The 20,372-nt window shown below is 41.6% G+C and overlaps 1 protein-coding gene across 13 annotated transcripts in view; it reads right to left on the reverse strand.

The window, feature by feature from the left end:
* The window catches only part of AMBRA1 (autophagy and beclin 1 regulator 1), a 172,920-nt gene that overhangs the window by 40,797 nt on the left and 111,751 nt on the right, over positions 1-20,372 (reverse strand). For all 13 annotated transcript variants that reach the window (XR_015142362.1, XM_086341418.1, XM_086341417.1 and 10 more), the window contains one exon: positions 1,068-1,178. Coding sequence is in view for 12 of the 13 variants with exons in the window: in XM_086341418.1 (XP_086197544.1) it covers positions 1,068-1,178 (111 nt within the window). In the remaining variant the exon portion in view is untranslated. The remainder of the gene's footprint in view (positions 1-1,067; positions 1,179-20,372) is intronic.

The raw sequence follows: 20,372 nt of genomic DNA on the forward strand, positions 1-20,372 counted from the left end.
TGGTAGAGTTCTGGTATTAACAATTATCGAGGAATTATAAGTGACTGCAAACCCAACAGTGGCTTCAGAAAAGGCTGCTGCAACACTGGGCTGAGCTGACGCTGCGCAAACCGCCACTGCGCTGTTTTGCACAGCTCTCACCTGGAGTGTTCTACTTTGTTGTGCCCCCCTCAAACGTAAAAAGGGGAATGAGCAGAACTGTCAAGGATCTGAAAACCAGATCTTAAAAGGAACCTCGGGAATTCTGGCCTAAAAAGAATGATTTAAAGCAAGTGGCAGTTTACTTTCAAACAGCTGAAGGACTGTCAGTCAGAAGAGACATCACCAGACTCACTCTGTGGAGGCTCAGAGGCAGACCCAGGGCCAAAGGGAGGAAGTGACAGCAAGGGAAATGGCGGCTGGGTATAAGAAAAAACATCCGAAAAGGAGCTGAGCAGTGGTGGGCTAGAGTTAACTTATCAGACAGTGACCTATCACTGCAAGTAGAGGCTGAAGCTCCACTTCTCAGGAATGTGTGAGAGTGCAGCATGAGAGAAAATGAAATGAGATGTCTAAGATGCTGTGATTCCAACTGAACAACTGGGACATGGGATTGCAGAGTCCTTTAGAAGCTGGGAAAATGGACTGTCAGACATTCTGCAAATCACACATCAATCAGGCCACTCCCTTTGTTCCATTCAAATCTAGATTAATATGAGTTTATCATCACTGTAGTCTTTCCTCAAGGGTCTGGCTCTCAGCTCCTATACTCCCTTCCCCTTCTCTTCCTCTCAGTTCCACCCAACCTCTAGGCTTGAGACAACGGACCCTAATCGGTAAAGTGCCTGGGGCAGAAACCTTCATTTTGGTGTTCACTTTCTCATTTAGTTCACTGCTCAGGGTGGGTGCTCAATAGACATTTGCTGAATTGCTTAGTGAGAGCTGAAGAACAGCTACAGAAATGGCATGGAGCCGTGAGCTACTTAATGAGGTGATGAAAAATCCCGTGCTATTGCAGGTCTCAGAGATCCGGCTCACCAGTGACAGACAGACCTTCCACCAGGATCCCCAGTTCTATGCTGGCTTACCATTACTGATTTCCGGGAGGTCAAACTTAGTGAAGTCCCACCACTGGAGCCGGTAGGTAGTATTGGCAATGTTACTGGCCACGGCAGACTGTCCATCACCAATCACTGCCCCTGGTCAGGGAGAAGACAAAGAGAGCACGTTATAGATCTATCTATATATTTCCACTGCAAACAGGAGGCAAAACTGGGGTCAGGAGGAGAGGGAGAAAAGGCAGATGCTGAAGGCTGAAGACGGCTGACAAGTCCTATCTGTCAAGTCTCTATCTTAAAGAGAAACCAGACATGTTTCTCAAGAAGAATTCTGCTTGTAAATACCATATTACGTTATGGTATATTAATCAGCCCCCCTTTCCACTATTACTTAACACTGACTGACTGCCACCAGTGTGGCAACATACTATCTGGTAGGCTTAAAGAGACAATCTGAAAAGACAAATGACTTTTCATAAAAATGCTGGGAAAGAAACGTGAAAAATGAGAGGACACCGTTCACACAGAAAGGCCCCGCAGAAGAGCATTCAGTCCCTGATGTCTCTGCGGTGAGCGGTGCTCTTCCAGAGAAAGCCTCTCCTTTGTGTATGACCTTCCTCCCAGGAAAACGTCTCAAAAGGAGAGGCTTCCTCCAGGGAACAGGCAGCCAGCATTCGGCCGATTGGACAGACAGAGACAGTAAAGAACAAATGAGGTAATATTTGTTCATTTTTTCTGGACCCCTGGCATGTAACACAACAGAAATTTATGAGCCTAGCTTTTCCGCATCAGAATATTTTTATTAAGGCAATATTTTATAACCCTCCTGCCCGGCCCCACCCCTACTCCAGGAGAACTTCCTTGAATCCAGATTCACTTGTAAAATCTCACGGTTTAACTTTCCCTGAGATATACGCTTCTGTATGACATTTTTTACCTTGGTAACCAATTAAATAAAAAATGGATTTTTTTTTTTAAAAACAGGGTGACACTTTAATTTGCAGTTGTATTTCATTTTACATGAACATGTCATTTCTTCCTCCTCCTCCTTCCGAGGTGCGTTTCATACACAACCACCCTTCTGATCAGACAGAGCCAAACCCTCTTGGGAGAATAGAACGTTCGTATATGCTATACAAGCTAAACGGTGTTTTCTGCTGCAAATCAACTCCGATTTTGAGAAACTGAACTTGTTAGAGCTGACTGGCCTTGGAACAATGGACAACTCTACACCCAGATTCTTCCACATTCTTCCATCTTCCTCCTATGCATGTCACTGCAAGAAGTTTTTTTTTTTTACCCCCCTTCTCCTTTTAGAGAGCTTCATTTATTGCTCTGCTCCTCCTGGTATTTCCCTATTCTTTCCTCAGATGGTCAAGACTGTTCAGAGAAAAGACGATCTCCATACAAGTCATGAAATATAAGAACAGTACTCTGCTCGCTGCCCCCCAGGAACTGCAGGCCACTGCATGAGAACTCTTTTCGAACAGTAGTGAATTGGTAGACTCCTGTTTCAATTTGTTAAGAAAGGCACATACAACAATTCATTTCCAAGATGATGATACTTCTACCAATGGATTAACATATCCTCAACATGGGCAGTCCTGCCCCTGTGGGGGTGAAAACTAGTTCGGAGTCGGGGGAAAATCTTGAGAGAGTACAATCCCCAGGTTCCCATCAAAGTACTGCAGTATCTGAGCAGATATGCAGCATATCTGTGATATTAAAATTTCATGGGAGGGATTGATTAGGGGAAAAGTGTCTAAAAAGGCTTCTTCGGAGGGTAATGATAAAATAAAGGTTGAGAAATACTGTTCTAGATAAACCAATACCATCAAAATAATACGTTCCTTAAAATCTTGCAGATTCAAAGACAGTCCAAAATGGTCATGATTTCTCCGAAGGCCTAAGCAAGACAGCATTTGAGTGGTCTGTCAATGAGCCCACTGACCTCAAACCCCTACTGAGGGCCCTGGGGCATATCACTTCAATGAGACAAATACATGCCTTTGCTTTTAACCTTTATAGAAAATTCTGTAATGATGGTATCTGACTTGGGAAATTTTGCTGAACCTCTGGGTCCTGAGGAGGATAAGCTACCTATAGGACTTTCTTAATAGGAACTTTGTTGATTTCTCCAGGCTTCCCTGACAATGAAAATAATTCTTAAAATTCCAAGGTCCACTTCCCAGGAAAAATTACTTACTTTCACTTGGACTCAGGCTCAATTCCACCGAGTTTATGAATTGTTCCTCTGGTTTGGTTGATATCAACCTCTGACCACTAGTCTCTCTCAAATTACTTTAGTTCCTTAAAATTTCCTTCAACTTTTAGCAGACAAGCACATAACCCAAAATGGAAGAAGCCAAGTTGATTTTCTTGGTATATGATGAAAGAAATGCTAGTTGCTAATAGGGAAAAAAAAATCTGAAGAAACAAACTCCATATTGTAGGAGCTTAAAATCTGGGGAAGAGGACGAGAGCTACAAATAGGAAAACAGTTACAGAAAATACCAGATGCTTTAAGAGCACTGTGGCTCTATCTGCAACTGGAACGCAAATGACTGAGACTCCAACCCACAGCTCCAGAAGTACCCCACAGGTCCACGCCTCAAGAGACATCTTCTGGAGAATAGCTGGGCAATAAAACCATCATGCGTGGTCGGACTGTGGGGAAGAGACTGGGGAAGTATTCTCTGCCAGTGGTGCCAGACTGCTGAGGTGGAATGGAACCTGGCACCTGGGAGAGTTGATTTTCAGGGCCGTGTAAACACAGATTAGGGAGCTAAAGATGCTAGCAACAGATTGGAGTATCGTCACCAGGTTCTCTTCCATAAGAACTGCAGGCCAACTGAGCCTGTCTCTTGGAAACATCAGGAAGAAAAAGTATCACCTTATTAAAAAAACAGTAACAAAAAACCCCCAACCATTTAACAGGCCTCCGGCCGCTAAGCTGAAGGTATAGGCAAGGTGCCAGAGTGAATTAATGGACGGAGTTACAGCAAAGTATGTACAGAGGAGGCACTTAGCCTTGGTAACCAAACCCTGACAGCACGGTGAGGGTGAGGGCTCGAGGTTTTCTCAGTCACAGCAGAATGGAATGAGCCAAGACTCAGGGTTTCTCAACCTCCGCAACTGGTATACTGGGTCAGGTAATGCCGGGAGCCAGCGGGAGGAAGTCTGGCCGTGGCAAAGGTCATGAGGAAGGAGGCTCGGCATACGCAAAGACGGGATCGAGCCTCAGGAGTCCCCCTGGAAATTCTCGAGCATCTACCCCCAAAACCAGAGTCTGCCTACTTTCTGCTTTGTGCTCTCACTTACACCTCTGACTTTACGGGGGGCTGTCCCCCACTACCTCTCTCTGAAAAAAGAGTTAACTTACAGCTCCAGTTAATAAAGTTCCTGGGTGTGATAGTGTTTCAACCTACGAACTCCTTTGGAAGTCCTCTAGCCTGCCTGAATAGGTTCTTCCGGCCACATGTGATTGTTCAGAGCCTCCCAACTGTGAGAGGCATGAGATGTTTTAAACTGTCTAAATACAGATTCCTTTGAGCAGTTAAAAGATTGATTAGAAACTGTACTGGTGAAGGATTTTTCACTTGTTGGGCCAATGTTTGCTGCTAAGTCTCCGTATCCCTTACCTGCTGTGTCCCTGGCAGTGTATTGATTAATATAATTGGTGTAAGTAGTAGCTTTAATGTTTGTAACCTTGGACCCTTGAGTTAATTCTTTTCTTGTTGTAGCCCACCACACCTCTGCCCTGTAGGAATGCAACTTTATCTAATGCTTTTGGAGGGTGGTGCCTGACTAATCACCTTTAGAGAAAAATAAGTTTTCTGAAGAAAGGATCTTAAAATGTTGACAGGCCCCCTGGCCAGAAGATGATGTAATTCACCTCAACTTTTGCATATGATAAAGTTTGCAGGAAGAAAGCCTGGCTTACTGCTAACTCTACCCCTTCCCCCATTATCCTCCACGCACAACTTAAGGTATAAAACTACTTTGGAAAATAAAGTGCGGGCCTTGTTTACCGAAACTTGGTCTCCCCATGTCGTTCTTTCTCTCACCTTCTGGCTGAATTATTCAGCCTCTTTTCTCCACTGAATTTTCCTGCTGAGCTATCCTTATTCTATTACTCTTTATATCCTTAATTAACGTTTAATTAAGCAATTGTTTCCTGACCCTCGCCAATGCCGTCCCGCTTCGAATTCCCTGGAAGGTAAGCCTTCCTTTAGGGGTGGGGTGGGTCTTGTGCGTGCTGGGATGCTCAGGACTTGTGCTCACGGACTGCCAGGAGCACACCACCCCTTCACACCCAGCTGTGACCACCAACAATGTTCCCTGGGGATCAGAATCATTCCTGGCTGGGAAACTCCAAGTTAGATAAAACACAGCCTGTATTTTAACTTCAAGATCAGTGTTCACAGAAAGCAGTACTACTGGGATGCTCACTCACTGCTAAAGGCACCAGAACTGTCGGCGACACCGATTTTAGAGAGAAACTAACAAAAGGCACACAAATATTCCTTCGGCAAACTTCCAGTCTCCCGTTTTGGCCACGGATTAGAGTCTGCCTTGAACTGGGATCTTATGAGTTACCTGTTTTTAACGTGGTTTCTGAGAATATGGGCTTCAGAATCAGATGGGTCTGACTTTGACACTTACTGCTAGTATCTATATTTGTATGCCTCTGTAAATTAATCTCTCTGAATCTCAGTTGCCTTATCTGTAAAAAGGAAATAAAAATCCTTTCAATTTACAGGGCTATTTGGAAAACTCACTGAAAAAATACTTGTAAAGTGATGGCAAATAGTAAGTGTCTAATAAATGTTATTGTTGCTGAGTGGCTAAGTTGGGCCTGACACTTCCACGACCCCACGGACTGTAGCCTGCCAGGTTCCTCTGTCCATGGGATTTCAAAGGCAAGAATACTAGAGTGGGTTGCCATTTCCTTCTCCAGGGAATCTTTCCAACCCAGGGATGGAACCTACGTCTCCTGCATTGGCCAGGCAGATTCTTTACCACTGAGCCACCAGGGAAACCCATCTAATAAATGACTGCCATTAAAATTATTTTAATTATTTACACCAATCTCTACATGCTCTTCCTCTGTAGGTATGGCTCTGTAAGCAACAGCTCAGAGACAGGTTCTTGTGTAAGAGACGGGTCCAAATAGTGTGCCAGGACCAAGAAAGGGAAGCGCCTCATTTCAGAATTAGGAGCAAATGCGTAGGACCTAGATTCCTTAGGAACGTTCCCCTTGAAAGACAGCTCAAGCAAAGACAGTCCACATACTGGTCCACAAAACACACTGTAACAAATTTAAAAGGACTGAAATCATTCAAAACATGCTGTCAGAAATCAAGGAAATTAAACTAGAAATCAGTAATGGAAAGACAACTGGTAAATTCCAAAATACTTGGAGATTAAGCAACACACTTTAAATAACACATGGCTCAGAGAAGACATCTCAAGAGAAATTTTAAAATATTTTGAACTAAATGAAAATGAAAATACAGCTTATTAAAACTTGTTGAATGCAGCAAAAGCAGTGCTTACATGGAATATTACTGCTTTGAATGCATACCCTAGAAAATAAGATCTAAAATCAATAATTTAAACATCTAGTTTATGAAATAAGAAAAAGAGCTAGTTAAATCCAAAGTAAGCAGACGAAAAGAAATAATCAAGATTAGAGTAGGAATCAGTGAGACTGAAAACAGGAAATCAATAGGGAAAAAAAAAAAACCCAATGAAACCCAAAGCTGGTTCTTTGAAAAGATCAATAAAATCAACAAATCTTTAGCCAGGCTAACTAGAAAAAAAAAAAAAAAGAGAGAGAAGACACAAACTACTAATATCAGAAACGAAAGAGAGGCTATCACTACTGATTCCATGGACACTAGAAGAGCAGTAAAGAACTTTACAAGTAACTCAATGTCCACAAGTTTGATAACCTAGGTGAAATGGACCAGTTCCCTGAGAGACAGTCTACCAAAATTTACACAAGAAGAAATAGATAACCTGAATAGGCCTGTATCTAACACACTGAATCAATCATTAGAAGGCTCTTAAAACAGAAAGTGCCAGGCTCACGTGGGTTCACTGGTAAATTCTACCAGACACTGAAGGAAGAAATTACACCAAATCTCTATAACCTCTTTCAGAAACAGAAGTGGGACTGCTTCTGAGGCCAGTATTACCCCAATACCAAAACCAAAGACAATGAAGAAAGAAAAGCTACAGTCTAATATCTTTTATGAATACAGAAGTAAAAATTCTCAACAAAATGTTGGCAAATAAAATACAATAATGTATATAAAAGAGTTATACAAAGGGGAATTTATCCCAGGTATATAAGGCTGGTTAAACATTTCAAAGTTAATATAATCAGTCACATCAACCTGATAAAGAGGAAAAATTGTACGATCACATCAACAGACGCAGAAAAGGCATCCAACAAAATCCAACACCTGTTTTTGACAAAAACTGTCATCAAACCAGAAGAGTGGGATATTTCTCGATTTGACAAACAATGTCTACAAAAAACTTGTAGCTACATATAAAGGTAAGGAAAGATAGCTTGACCCTTGAAAAATATGAGTTTGAACTATAAGAGTCCAACATACACAGAGATTTTTTTCAACAAATATGTACAATGGTACTACATGATTTGCAGGTGGCTGAATCCAAGGGCATGGAAGAGCAGGTACGGAGAATTGACTAGAAAGTTATACATGGATTTTCAACTGTGTGGGGGTCCGAGTCCTTTTCCTTCACACTGTTCCAGAGTCAACTGTATATGCTTTCTCCCTAAGACTGGGAACAAGCACTTTTCATCCCTCCCCTTCAGCACTGTACTGAAAGCCTACTAAATGCAATAAGACAAGAAAAGCACATAAGAGGTATCTTGATAGGAGAGGAAGAAATAAAACTTTCTTTGTTCACAGGTGACATACTGTTTATGTTGTGGTTGTCATTGTTCAGTCCCCAGTCAAGTCCAACCCCATGGACTGCAGCGTGCCAGGCCTCCCTGTCCCTCACCTTATCCTGGAGTTTGCCCAAATTCATGTTTGTTGCATCAGTGATGCTATCCAGCCATCTCATCCTCTGATGTCCTCTTTTTCTTCTGCCCTCAATCTTTCCGAGCATCAGGGACTTTTCCAATGAGTCATCTGTTTGCATCAGATGACCACAATGCTGGAGCTTCAGCTTTAGCAACAGTCCTTCCAGTGAATATTCAGGGTTGATCTCCCCTAAGATTGACCAGTTTGATTTCCTTGCTGTCCAAGGGACTCTCAGGAGTCTTCTCCAGCACCACAGTTTGAAAGCATCAATTCTTTGGCGTTCTGCCTTCTTTATGGTCCAGCTCTCACAACCATACGTGACCACTGGGAAGACCATAGCCCTGACTACACAGACCTTTGTTGGGAGAATAACGTCTCTGCCTTTCAACGCACTATCTAAATATGTCATCGCTTTCCTGCCAAGAAGCAATCGTCTTCTGAGTTCAGGGCTGCAGTCAGCATCCGCAGTGATTTTGGAGCCCAAGAAGAGGACATTTGTCACTACTTCTACATTTTCCCCTTCTATTTGCCATGCAGTAATGGGGCCAGATGCCATGATATTAATTTTTTAAATATTTAATCTTAAGCTGGCTCTTTCATGCTCCTGCTCCTCCTTCACCCTCTTCAAAAGGTTCTTGAGTTCCTCTTCACTTTCTGCAATTAGAGTGGTATCATCCACAAATCCCCTTCATGGATCACTGCCTTGCTGTGGTGAAGGGGCTTGCATAACTGAATGAAGCTATGAGCCCTGCCGTGTGGGGCCACCCAAGACAGATGGGTCACAGCAGAGAGTTCTGACAAAACATGATTCACTGGAGGAGGAAATGGCAAACCACTCCAGTATACTTGCCGTGAAAACCTCATGAGCTCTTTAAGTAGAAAATCTCAAAAAATAAAAAACAAGCAAAAACAAAACAAAAAACTCCTGGAACTATGAAGGTTGCAGGATATAAGGGTGATATACAAAAAGTCAACTGCTTTCCTATATGCCAGCAATGAATAAATGGAATTGAAAATCTGAAGTTAAAAATACAATACCATTTACATTAGCACCAGAAAAATGAAAACTTTACATATAAATCTAACAAAACATGTACAAGATCTATCTGATGAAAGAAATCACAAAAGATCTTAAAATATATGGGTGAGATAGTCCATGTTCATGGATAGGAATACTAAGTACTGTTAACAGACTGTCAATTCTTCCCAACCGGATCTACAGAATCAGTACAATCCCAGTCAAAATCCTAGAACATTACTTTGTAAATATTAGAAAACTGATTCTAAAGTTTATATGGAACTGCGAAAGATCTAGAATAGCCAACACAATACGCAAAGAACGAACCCAAATTTGGAGGACTTATCTAATGTCAAGACTCACTATAAATCCAGAGTCATCAAGATAGTGTGGCACTGGCAAGAGAATATGTCTATTCTAGACGTTTGTCTAGATCAATGAAACAGAAAAAAGAGACCAGAAATAAACCCACACAAATATAGTAAACTGATCTTTGACAGAGAAGAAAAGGCAATTCAATAGAGAATCAAATCTCTTCAAAAAAGCACTGAAACAACTGGATATCCATCTACAAGGTAGACAGACGCAAATCTTACACTTAAAAAAAATTAACTCAAATTGGATAGACCTAGATGTAAAACACAAAATTCTAACTCGTAGGAGATAATATAAGAGATAATCTAGGTGACCTTGAGCTTGGCAAAGACTTTTAGGATACAGTCCATGAAAAGAAAAAAACTGATAAATTTTACTTCATTAAAATTAAAAACTTTTGCTCTGTAAAAGACACTGTTAAAGAGAATGAGAGGACAACAGATTAGGAAAAGATCTCTGCAAAACACTTTTACTGATAAAGGACTGGTACCCAAAATATACAAAGAACTCTTAAAACTCAACAATTAAAAAAAAAAAAACAATTTAAAAATGTGCAAAGGATCTGAACAGATACCTCACCAAAGAAGATATACAGATGGCACATAAGCATATGAAAAGATGCTCAAAATCATTCCTCCTTAGAGAACTGCAAATTAAAACAACAATGAGAAACCACCACACACTTCTCAGAATGGCTGAAATCCAGAACTCTGGTAACACCAAACGCTGAACAGGATGTGAAACAACAGGAGCTTGTCTCTCCTTGCTGGTGGGAATGCAAAGTGGTGCAGCCACTCTGGAAAACAGCGTGGCGGTGTCTTGCAGAATTAAACATACTCTGGCCATATGATCCAGCAGCCATGCTCTGTGGTATTTACCCAAATGAGCTGAAAGCGTATGTCCACACAAAACCTACACCGAGACGTTTACAGCAACCTTACTCATAACTGCCAAAACTTGGAATCAACCAAGACGTCCCTTAATAGGAGAATGGATAATTGTGGTACATCCATACAATGGAATATTACTCACTTCTAAAAAGAAATGAGCTACCAAGCCATGAAAAAACACGGAAGAAAGCATATATTACTAAGTGAAAGAATAAAAAAGTTGTATTTCACATGATTCTAAACTATATGTCATTCTGGAAAAGCCAAAACTATGGACACAGTAAAGATCAGCGGCTGCCAGGAGTCTGGCGGGAGAGAGGAATATATAGGTGGAGCGTGAGGAAACTTTTCTGGGGCAGTGAAACTATTTTGTATGGTACTATAATGGTGGATCATGTCATCATGTATTTGGCAAAACCCACAGAACTTACAACACTAACAGTGAGTCCTAATGTAGACTACAAACTTTGGGTGATGATGCTGGTTCCTGGATTATAACAAATGTACCACTCTGGGGCAGGATGGTGATGGTGGGGGAGCTTATGGATGTGGGGAGAAGGAAGAAAATATATGAGAACTGTCTGTACTTTCCATGTAAATCTGTAAACCTGAGACTACTCTAAAAAAGAAAAGTCTATTATTTGAAAGAGAAAGAGCCCCCAAGATTCTCATTCATGTTCTAGGAAACAGTGGAAAGAGGAGCTGTCCATAAGCATACTGTTAAGTCAGCAGACCACGTTCTGTTACAACCACAGAATTCTTCCTCCAGAACCTCAGAGCAAAAGAGTAAATGAGGATTATTCTGATGACAGATAATATTAGAGGAAAAAGAAACTTGAATCCAGTGATCCTGGCCAACCATCAGAAAACAATCATGGCAAAAATGAAGCTGCCAAGTCTCATTCTGAGTCAGGTCTTTAATACACAGGCTGGAAGCCTCAGGAATGTGTCTAGGGGTAAAACCTTAACAATCATGACAGTCATATGGTAGGTGAGCTCTACCAAGGCTGGTAGCCTGCATGCATCTCTGCTTCTGCTTCTCTCAGACTCTTCTCTCCTGTTGCTTGGAAAGGAGAATTAGGGACCTTTTGTTTCCCTAGTAAACAGCTTTTTAGCCTCTCTCCAAGATCTGTTCTAGGAGCAGGAATATGAAGAGTATGATTCAACAGTACAGTGAAAATATGGAACAATAGGAATCATTAGCAAATCTATCAGAAAAGCTAATTCGGGAGGGTAGAGAAGGTCAAGTTACAAAGAAGGAAACGATTAAATTATATTTCAGTCCTATAAAATTGCTGCATTTGAGGCTGCCTAATTCAGAACGGCTGTCTCTGAGTATGCTGCTGCTGGGAAGACAGAATAAGAATGAGGCTGGGGGTGCAAACACCCATCAGCCTGGAAGCACAATCACTCTCCTTCTGCTTGGTTGTGATATGAAGTTCAGAGCCAGCTTGCTAATTGGTCAGTAGAACTGACACCAGACCCCTCGAGGCAGATCCAACTAAACAACTAATCAACTTTTCAAAATTCTTCTTAGAAATCCAGCCACAAAAGACCACACACTGTATGATTCCATTTACATGAGATATCTAGAATAGGCAAAGCAACAGTCAAAAAGTAGATTAGAAATTGCCCAGGGCTGGAGTGGGCAGCAAAGCGGAGGGGGAGGGGGACGTGGCTGCTAATGGGTATGGGGTTTTTACAAGGTGATAAAATGTTCAGAAATACACAGACAGCGGCAAAGACTGCACGACTCTGTGAATATATTAAACCACTGAACTACATATACTTTATGCAGGTAAACTAGATGGTATGTGAATTGCATCTCAACAAGGCTATTATTAAAAACACTATTCAATACACATTTTGGTCACTTTATGAAATAAAATAAGGCAATTCCATTTTTGGTATCCTTTTGCACTTCTTTTATAATTTTAGAGTCTTGATGAGCATTTCTTTGTGCCATATTTGTTTACTGGCTCATTGTATTTCTTTTAGTGTGTGCTGCCTACCCACATATCTTTTGTGTATTTTCATGTTTGGTTATTTTTAAGTGTGGTGTTTTTTTTTTAATAGATTGAGTTCTTTGTAAATTAATAAACTGGTTTCTGTTCGTGAAAAATAACTTACAGCAATACAACACAGTATTATTTGGACATAAAAAGTATGCTTCCTAAGTATATACTGAATAGCATTCTAGGAAGAACACTTCTTTGCAGAAAGCTTTATTTAAATGCAGTCTTTAACTTGTTCTCTGAAGGAGTATATAACAAAGCACTCTCTAACACTCACTTTATCACATTATCACCATTTAAAAAGATCTCATCTAAGACCATAGTCAATTATTCTACAGCCGGGGGACCTGGGCAGAGTTCCTGGTGGCAGATGATAAGACTTTCTCCAAAGGCAGAGATTGCTTTTAGTTCTCATTATGGTTCTGACACAGAGGAGAATGACCAAACTCTATGCAGTTTGTTTACAAGTAGCAGCTTTATTATGATATAATTCACATACCATATGATTTACCTACTTAAGAGTATATAAGTGGTTTTAGGCTAGCTCATAGCTGTGCAACCATTATCAAAACCAAATTTACAAAAACCATCACAACTATCTAATTTCAGGCCATCTCATCATTCCCCACCTTCCAAAACACCTTACTCGTTAGCAGCTGCTCCCCTCCACCCTTCCCCACTTGCTCCTTTTTCCAAAGCAAGTGAAGAGATCAGTGGATCTATTTTCTGTCTACATAATTTTGCTTCTCCTGGACATCTCACATAAATGGAATCATATGATAAGTGGCTGTTTGCTTCTGGTTTCTTTCATTTAGCATAATGTTTTCAAAGTACATCCAGGTTTTAGCATGTATTGGTATTTCATTCCTTTTCATGGCTGTAACATGCCATTGCATGTATGTTTTTATAAATGAACCACAGGTTTGCATGAGAATAAGATAAGAGTTTTTATTTATAGGAAACACACTGCATGGAAACAAGAAATCATGAAAGTGCCGAGGGAAACATTTATTTCCTTTGGAAGGAAGAAGTATGTTTTCAAAGATCAAATCTGAATATACCATCTACAGCTGAAACAAACCTTCACTTTTTCCTGAGGCTAAAAAATAAGAGAAGTATTAGGGGACATAATTTTCTATAAAGACATAATATTTATGTATTTTGTTTTTTATATTCCACACGTGACACTTACATAATGTTATAAACCAATGTTAGCTCAATAAAAAATAAAACAAAATAAGGGCCTCAAAAATATCACTTGGGTGACTATAATTACAACACAGGAAATATTCTCAGTAAGGTATGTGGTCTTTCAGACTTAGACTGTTTGGTAACTGCTCTAACTGGTCACTGAAACTGATGTTGAGATCACTCATTATACAATAAAGGTTATAGACACACACACACACACACACACACACACACACACACAATTCTTTCCCCTCGCGTGTTCAGCTCGTGGGATCTAAGTTCCCCAACCAGGGACTGATCCTGCGTCCTCAGCAGTGGAAGCATGAAGCCTTAACGAATGGAGCACCAGGGAATTCCTTGATTTGAAACGCATTTAACTTCATTTAAAGGGTAAATATTTAGTAGATACAGATGTCATTGACTAGATGTGCTTCTTTTTTGGCTGTACCCTGAGGCTTTTGGGATTTTTAGCTCCCTGACCAGGATCAAATCCAGGAACTTGGCAGTGAGAGCAGGCAGTCTTAACCACTGGAGTGCCAGGGAATTTCTGACTATATGTGTTCTTAGCAGGAACTGGGCCCCTGCTGCTGCTAAGTTGCTTCAGTTGTGTCTGACTTTGTGTGACCCCATAGACGGCAGCCCACCAGGCTCCCCCGTCCCTGGGATTCTCCAGGCAAGAACACTGGAGTGGGTTGCCATTTCCTTCTCCAATGCATGAAAGTGAAAAGTGAAAGTGAAGTCGCTCAGTTGTGCCCGACTCTTAGCGACCCCATGGACTGCAGCCTACCAGGCTCCTCTGTCCATGGGATTTTCCAGGCAAGAGAACTGGAGTGGGTTGCCATTACCTTAAACCAACATAATTTTATTGTCCAGTAAACATGTAAAGGCTCTAAAGCTCCTGCTCATAAAAAACAAGGGTAGCATTAGTCCACACACAAATCCTGAACTTTAGGAGCAGACCCAAGAAAGATACTGTTGCAGTCTAAGGCATTAGATGAGGCCAACAAAGTAATAAATTATAGTCTGTGAACTCAACAAGGATCTTAGTAAGGCCTAGAACACAGACACTATGCAACGAAGAGAAAAGGAACAGCTGTGAAAGATTTCTACATATCACAGTGTCCTCAAAATTTTTCTCAAAACAACAATTCAAACCAGGATTATGTGGCCATAGCAGAGTCAGCTTTATAATAGGCCAAGAGAAGGAAGAGAAATTTAACCAGATGGTCATCAAGGCCAGAGCTGTGGATAGAACCTTCCAATCTGGAGTAAGCAGCACAAAGAATCTGATATTATGTTTTTTAAAAATTACGGCAAAAAGCACATAACAAAGTTCATCATCTTAGCCATTTCTCAGTGTACAGTTCAGTAGTTTTAAGTATATTCACGTTGTTGTGAAACCGATTTCTGGAAATTTTTCATCTTACAAACCTGAAACTCTACCCATTAAACAACAACTTCCCATTTTACTCCCTCCTCAGACCCTGGTAGCCACAATTCTACATTCTGTAAGTGGAAGTATGTGGTATTGGTTTTTTTTTTTTTTTATGCCACACCATGTGGCATGTAGGATCTTAGTTCCCTGATCAGAGATTGAATCCATGACCCCTGCCTTGGAAGTGCTGAGTCCTAACCACTGGACTGCCAGGGAAATCCTGGAATTAGTTTTTAACATGTCTTAAAAGACAGAATGCACACAAAGTCATTCACAGACATGGTGTGAAATCATAATCAAATTCAGACCTACAGGAGGTCATTAGGTCTGATGGAGGAATGTAACTTCTAGTCCTGGCATGGGTATTTTCCCTTAAAAAGCCATTCGAAGAGGTCAAACAGGGCACAGGGCTCATGTCATTAGACAGAGTTTCGGAAAGTTCAAAGGTCGAGGGGCTGCCATCAGGCTACTTTGCTTCCTAATTCAGAGACTGGCAATGATTCAATCAAGCTGCCTCAGTGGTACCAGCGTCAGCGGGAGTTAGCGATGCACCGCCAACCTCAAGCAAAGGAGTAGGCTGCTCTCCACTGGGTCCTCACTCCATCCTCCCATTCACATTAAAACTCAGGATTAATCCTGACTGTTGGCAGAGTGACTGGTACCTCCTAGCTCTCTGATGTCAAGCTAAGATGCTCCCGTGTGGGTAGATAAAGATGCCAAGGACTGTTTTCATCACCACTCTGAAGACCTGCCCTTCTTCGACATATATGTCCTAATGAAGCAATTATCTACACTTATACTAATGATGTAACTGGGACAAGTAATTATGAAAGCAGAACATCCATTTTCAAAGAAATGAATATCATTACGTTTCTTCTACCCACAGACATTATTGAAGACAAAAAACCAAATAAGCTCACAAGAACACAAGCAACTGAAAGATTAGGAGCAGCATTCCAGACCCGACGGTTCCAAACTCGATGGTTCCAAACCCCGACAGTGTCCAGGAGAAACAGAGACACACACAAAAGCCCAACAGCCCCCAAACAAAAGCAAACATCCCTGCACTGACTCCCTGCAGGCAGGAATCTCCTCAAAGCCTCTACTCTGAGAGAAGACATGCAGGTTGGATGCGAGTATGAAGATCATTCGACCTCCACTTCCACATGCCCTACAACCTGGCACTTCCTATCTTTAGGTCCCAGCAACCACTGTGCCTGGGAGGACACTGGGTCAGGCAAGTCCCCGAGAGAAGGCAGGAAGGGTGTCTGGAAAGTGGACATCATCCTCTCACTGCTGCAGATGGGGCTGCTGGCAGGGGCGCCTGGGCAGCAGAGGATGGGCAGGGACAGGGGACGTGGGACGGGGAAAGGGCTCAGGGAGAAAGAGGTGAGAGAGAAAAATAAAGAGAGCGATGACCGACTCCAGCAGTGCCCGGCCCTCACCAATCACCGGTCTCAGACTGCTGAGCTCCTGCCGCCTTTACTGTGTGCTGGACGTGCAAGTGAGAGGGATGGGACAGAGGGTCCTGGGCTTGTCAGCAGCAGGAGGAAAACAACCTTTACTGCTGCAAAGACGATGCAGATTTCAAAAGCCTAAAATCTGCAATGAAGGGAAATGGAAATGTGCTGAACGTGGGTTTGACTGGCAGCTTTCCTCATCTGTCGATCACAGGGTAATAAACACTGGGAGATGGCAGAAATGAAGACAAATGCTTTCAGCAGCACCAGTCCCCACCCTCCCCTCCTCTTCCGCCCCCACTCAGCACATGACGAGAGACTTACAGCAAGAAAATAAATCGGCTTCTTAACCAACTCTTTTGTTAAAACTTTCCTTACAGGCCACCTACACGTGAATTATTGCTCTATGAGCCCACATTCTCATTAGGGGGCCCAGTTTGTAAAGGGTGAAAAGCTCCTGTCAAATCACACCTGTACACTTCAGGGAACAGCACTACTGGGCTGAGTCAGTTGGGGCCAACGTGTAAGAAAGAGGCCAGGCTGCTCCCAGACGTGAAGGCGCAGAGGTCCCGAGCCTGTGACACTGTCTATCTCAAGCCTGGCTCACTCGATCTACAGGAGACGCTGGAGCTCCAAGGACAACACGGTGTCACTTCACTTTAATCACTGCCACATCACTATTTACCCAGGGACAGAAAGGCTGAGTAAGCTCTGAGGGCCAACAAAGATGCCCCATGGGCTTGGAGGGCAAAGGTGAAGTCTGATCTGTATCTGTGGATATAGAAGACCACACTCAAGTCTTGACTGCCAACTTCGCCATCACTTTGCAGTGCAGGAAACATCTATAAGGTGGATGACCTTATGGACTTCCCACAAGTAGGTCCAAGGGAAACATTGCGTATTTTGGGACTTGTGACGTTGAGATAAAGCATCCAGGCAACTTAGTTTTTGTTAAGGGACTAGGGCTGACCTAACAGAAGCAGAAGAGATTAAGAAGAGGTGGCAAAAATACCCAGAAGAACTGTTTAAAAAAAATCGGTCTTAATTACCCGGACAACCACAATGATGGGGTCACTCACCTAGAGCCAGACATCCTAGAGCGTGAAGTCAAGTAGACCTTAGGAAGTATTACTACAAACAAAGCTAGGGGAGGTGATGGAATTCCAGCTGAGCTATTTAAAATCCTAAAAGATGCTGCTGTTAAAGTGCTGCACTCAATGTGTCAGCAAATTTGGAAAACTCAGCAGTGGCCAAGGACTGGAAAAGGTCAGTTTTCATCCCAATATCAAAGAAGGACAATGCCAAAGCATGTTCAGACTACTGTACAATTGTGCTCATTTCACATGCTAACACTTCATGGTAAATAGAAGAGGAAAAAATGGAAACAGTGACAGATTTTATTTTCTTGGGCTCCAAAATCACTGTGGACAGTGACTGCAGATATGACACCAAAAGACACTTGCTCCTTGGAAGGAAAGCCGTGACAAATCTAGACAGTGTATTAAAAAGCAGAGACAACTCTTTGCTGACAAAGGTTCCTATAGTCAAAGCTATGGTTTTTCCAGTAGCCATGTACAGATGTGAGAGCTGGACCATAAAGAAGGCTGAGCACTGAAGAACTGATGTTTTTGAATTGTGCTGCTGGAGGAGACTTTTTAGAGTCCCTTGGATAGCAAGGAGATCAAACTAATTAATCCTAAAGAAAATCAACCCTGATTATTCACTTCAAGGACTGATGCTGAAGCTGAAGCTCCAATACTTTGGCCACCTGATGCAAAGAGCCTACTCATTAGAAAAGACCCTGATGCTGGGAAAGATTGAAGGCAAAAGGAGAAGCGGACGGTAGAGGATGAGATGTTTAGACAGCATCACTGACTCAATGGACATGAATCTTGGCAAACTGTGGGAGACAGTGAAGGACAGGGAAGCCTGGCGTGCTGGAGCCCAAGGGGTTGCAAAGAGTCAGACACAACTTAGTGAAAGAACAACAAAAGGGTTTTTTAAGTAAGGTTAAGAGGTTAGTAATTCCTAATCCATGTGGTGCAGTTGCTTATAGGAAGATGGCTGAGCATTCTGTCAAAACTACACCCTGATTCTGCTAAAGCAAACCTGACAAAAATCTTAGTAACTAGATTCTTTAAGGTTTTAAAAAAAACATTCTGCCCTACTGGCCCAGCCAGGCTGGTTTCCTTCAGATCCTGAAGAGGAAAAAAAAAGATTTGAGACCTTTGTTCTAAAGTGCAGGCACCAACTAGTGTAAAGTGGAGCAAAAAATAAGTGGGAGAAAGCTTGGTAAATGGGTCTGTTTCCAACCACAAACTGCTTAGAAATGCGAGCAGTCCCCAGAGCCATGCCTGTGCTCTGTGATCCTGGGAAAACAATACTTGTCACATGGAAACAGCTAATTTGAAATAGTTTCTAATTAAATTCACTGTTCAGACATTAATATCAGGCACAAAGTGGGAAAGCATTATTAACAAGCCCCATATTGAGACAACTGCTTAAAGGATGCAGTCAGGTTGTTGTCTACAATCCGGGTAAAATCTAAATAAAATCTCACGTCCTCTTGGAAGCTTCTCAGAATGAGAGAGAAATCCCTGCCCACACACTATTAGCCATTTCCATAACACAAAACATTCGTCATCTTGTAGGTTACCTGGCTCTAACTACATCAAATCTGCAGTGAGTTCAAGTGTTTATGTCTCTGTGTACACTTAACCATCAATTTTCAATTGGTATTGCCTTGGTCTCTTTCCTGCTTTAAGACAGAATTTCTTTAGAGAAGGAATCAACATTTCACTTAAATTTTGGATACTATACAGTATTAGTATAGTATCTAAATACTATAGATTTTTAAAAATTTATTTATTTTTAATTGAAGGATAATTGCTTTATAGAATTTTACTGTTTTCTGTCAAACCTCAACATGAATCAGCCATAGGTATACATTATCACCTCTCTTTTGAACCTCCCTCCCATCTCCCTCCCTATCCCACCCCTCTAGATTGATACAGAGCCCCTGTTTGGGTTTCCTCAGACAAACAGCAAATTCCCCTGGGTATCTATTTTACATACGGTAATGTAAGCTTCCCTGTTACTCTCTCCATACATCTCACCCTCTCCTCCCCTCTCCCTGTGTCAGTAAGTCTGTTCTCTATGTCTGTTTCTCCACTGCTGCCTTGCAAACAAATTCTTCAGTACCACTTTTCTAGATTCCATGTGTATGCGTTAGTATACGGTATTTATCTTTCTCCTTCTGACTTACTTCACTCTGTATAATAGGCTCTAGGTTCATCCACCTCATTAGAACTGACTCAAATGCATTCCTTTTTATGGCTGAGTAATATTCCATTGTGTATATCTACCACAACTTCTTTATCCATTCATCTGTCAATGGACATCTAGGTTGCTTCCATGTTCCGGCTATTGTAAACAGTGCTACAATGAATAATGGGATACATGTGTCTTTTTCAGTTTTGGTCTCCTCAGTAAATACTATAGATTTTTGACTTAGAATTTTGCCATTCATACAGTTACAAAAGGTGAGGAACACCAATGAGAGCAATAAGAAAGGTCACTGCCAGTCTTACGAAGTGCCCTTCCACAAGCAAGAAGATATGCCCCAGACAGTCCTTACTATCTATTATCCTATCTACAGGGACAGGCGGAATTATAAAGAACCAAATCACATGTTAATTTTCAGTCCAGTAATTACATCCAGGAATAGGAATAAGCAACACAGTTTGCAAAAGGAGCTTATCTTTAATTATAAACATAAACATCCATCAAGGAAAAAAAACAGTCTAACAAACTATAATCAATAGTACTATGGAACGCCAAGCAGCCAGTAAAAAGAATAAAGTAGATTTGTTTGTACTGATATA

Source organism: Bos grunniens, chromosome 15 (genome assembly GCF_055505025.1).
Source record: "Bos grunniens cultivar Pamir isolate PY7600 chromosome 15, Bosgru_T2T1.0, whole genome shotgun sequence".
Taxonomy (NCBI): Eukaryota; Metazoa; Chordata; class Mammalia; order Artiodactyla; family Bovidae; genus Bos; species Bos grunniens.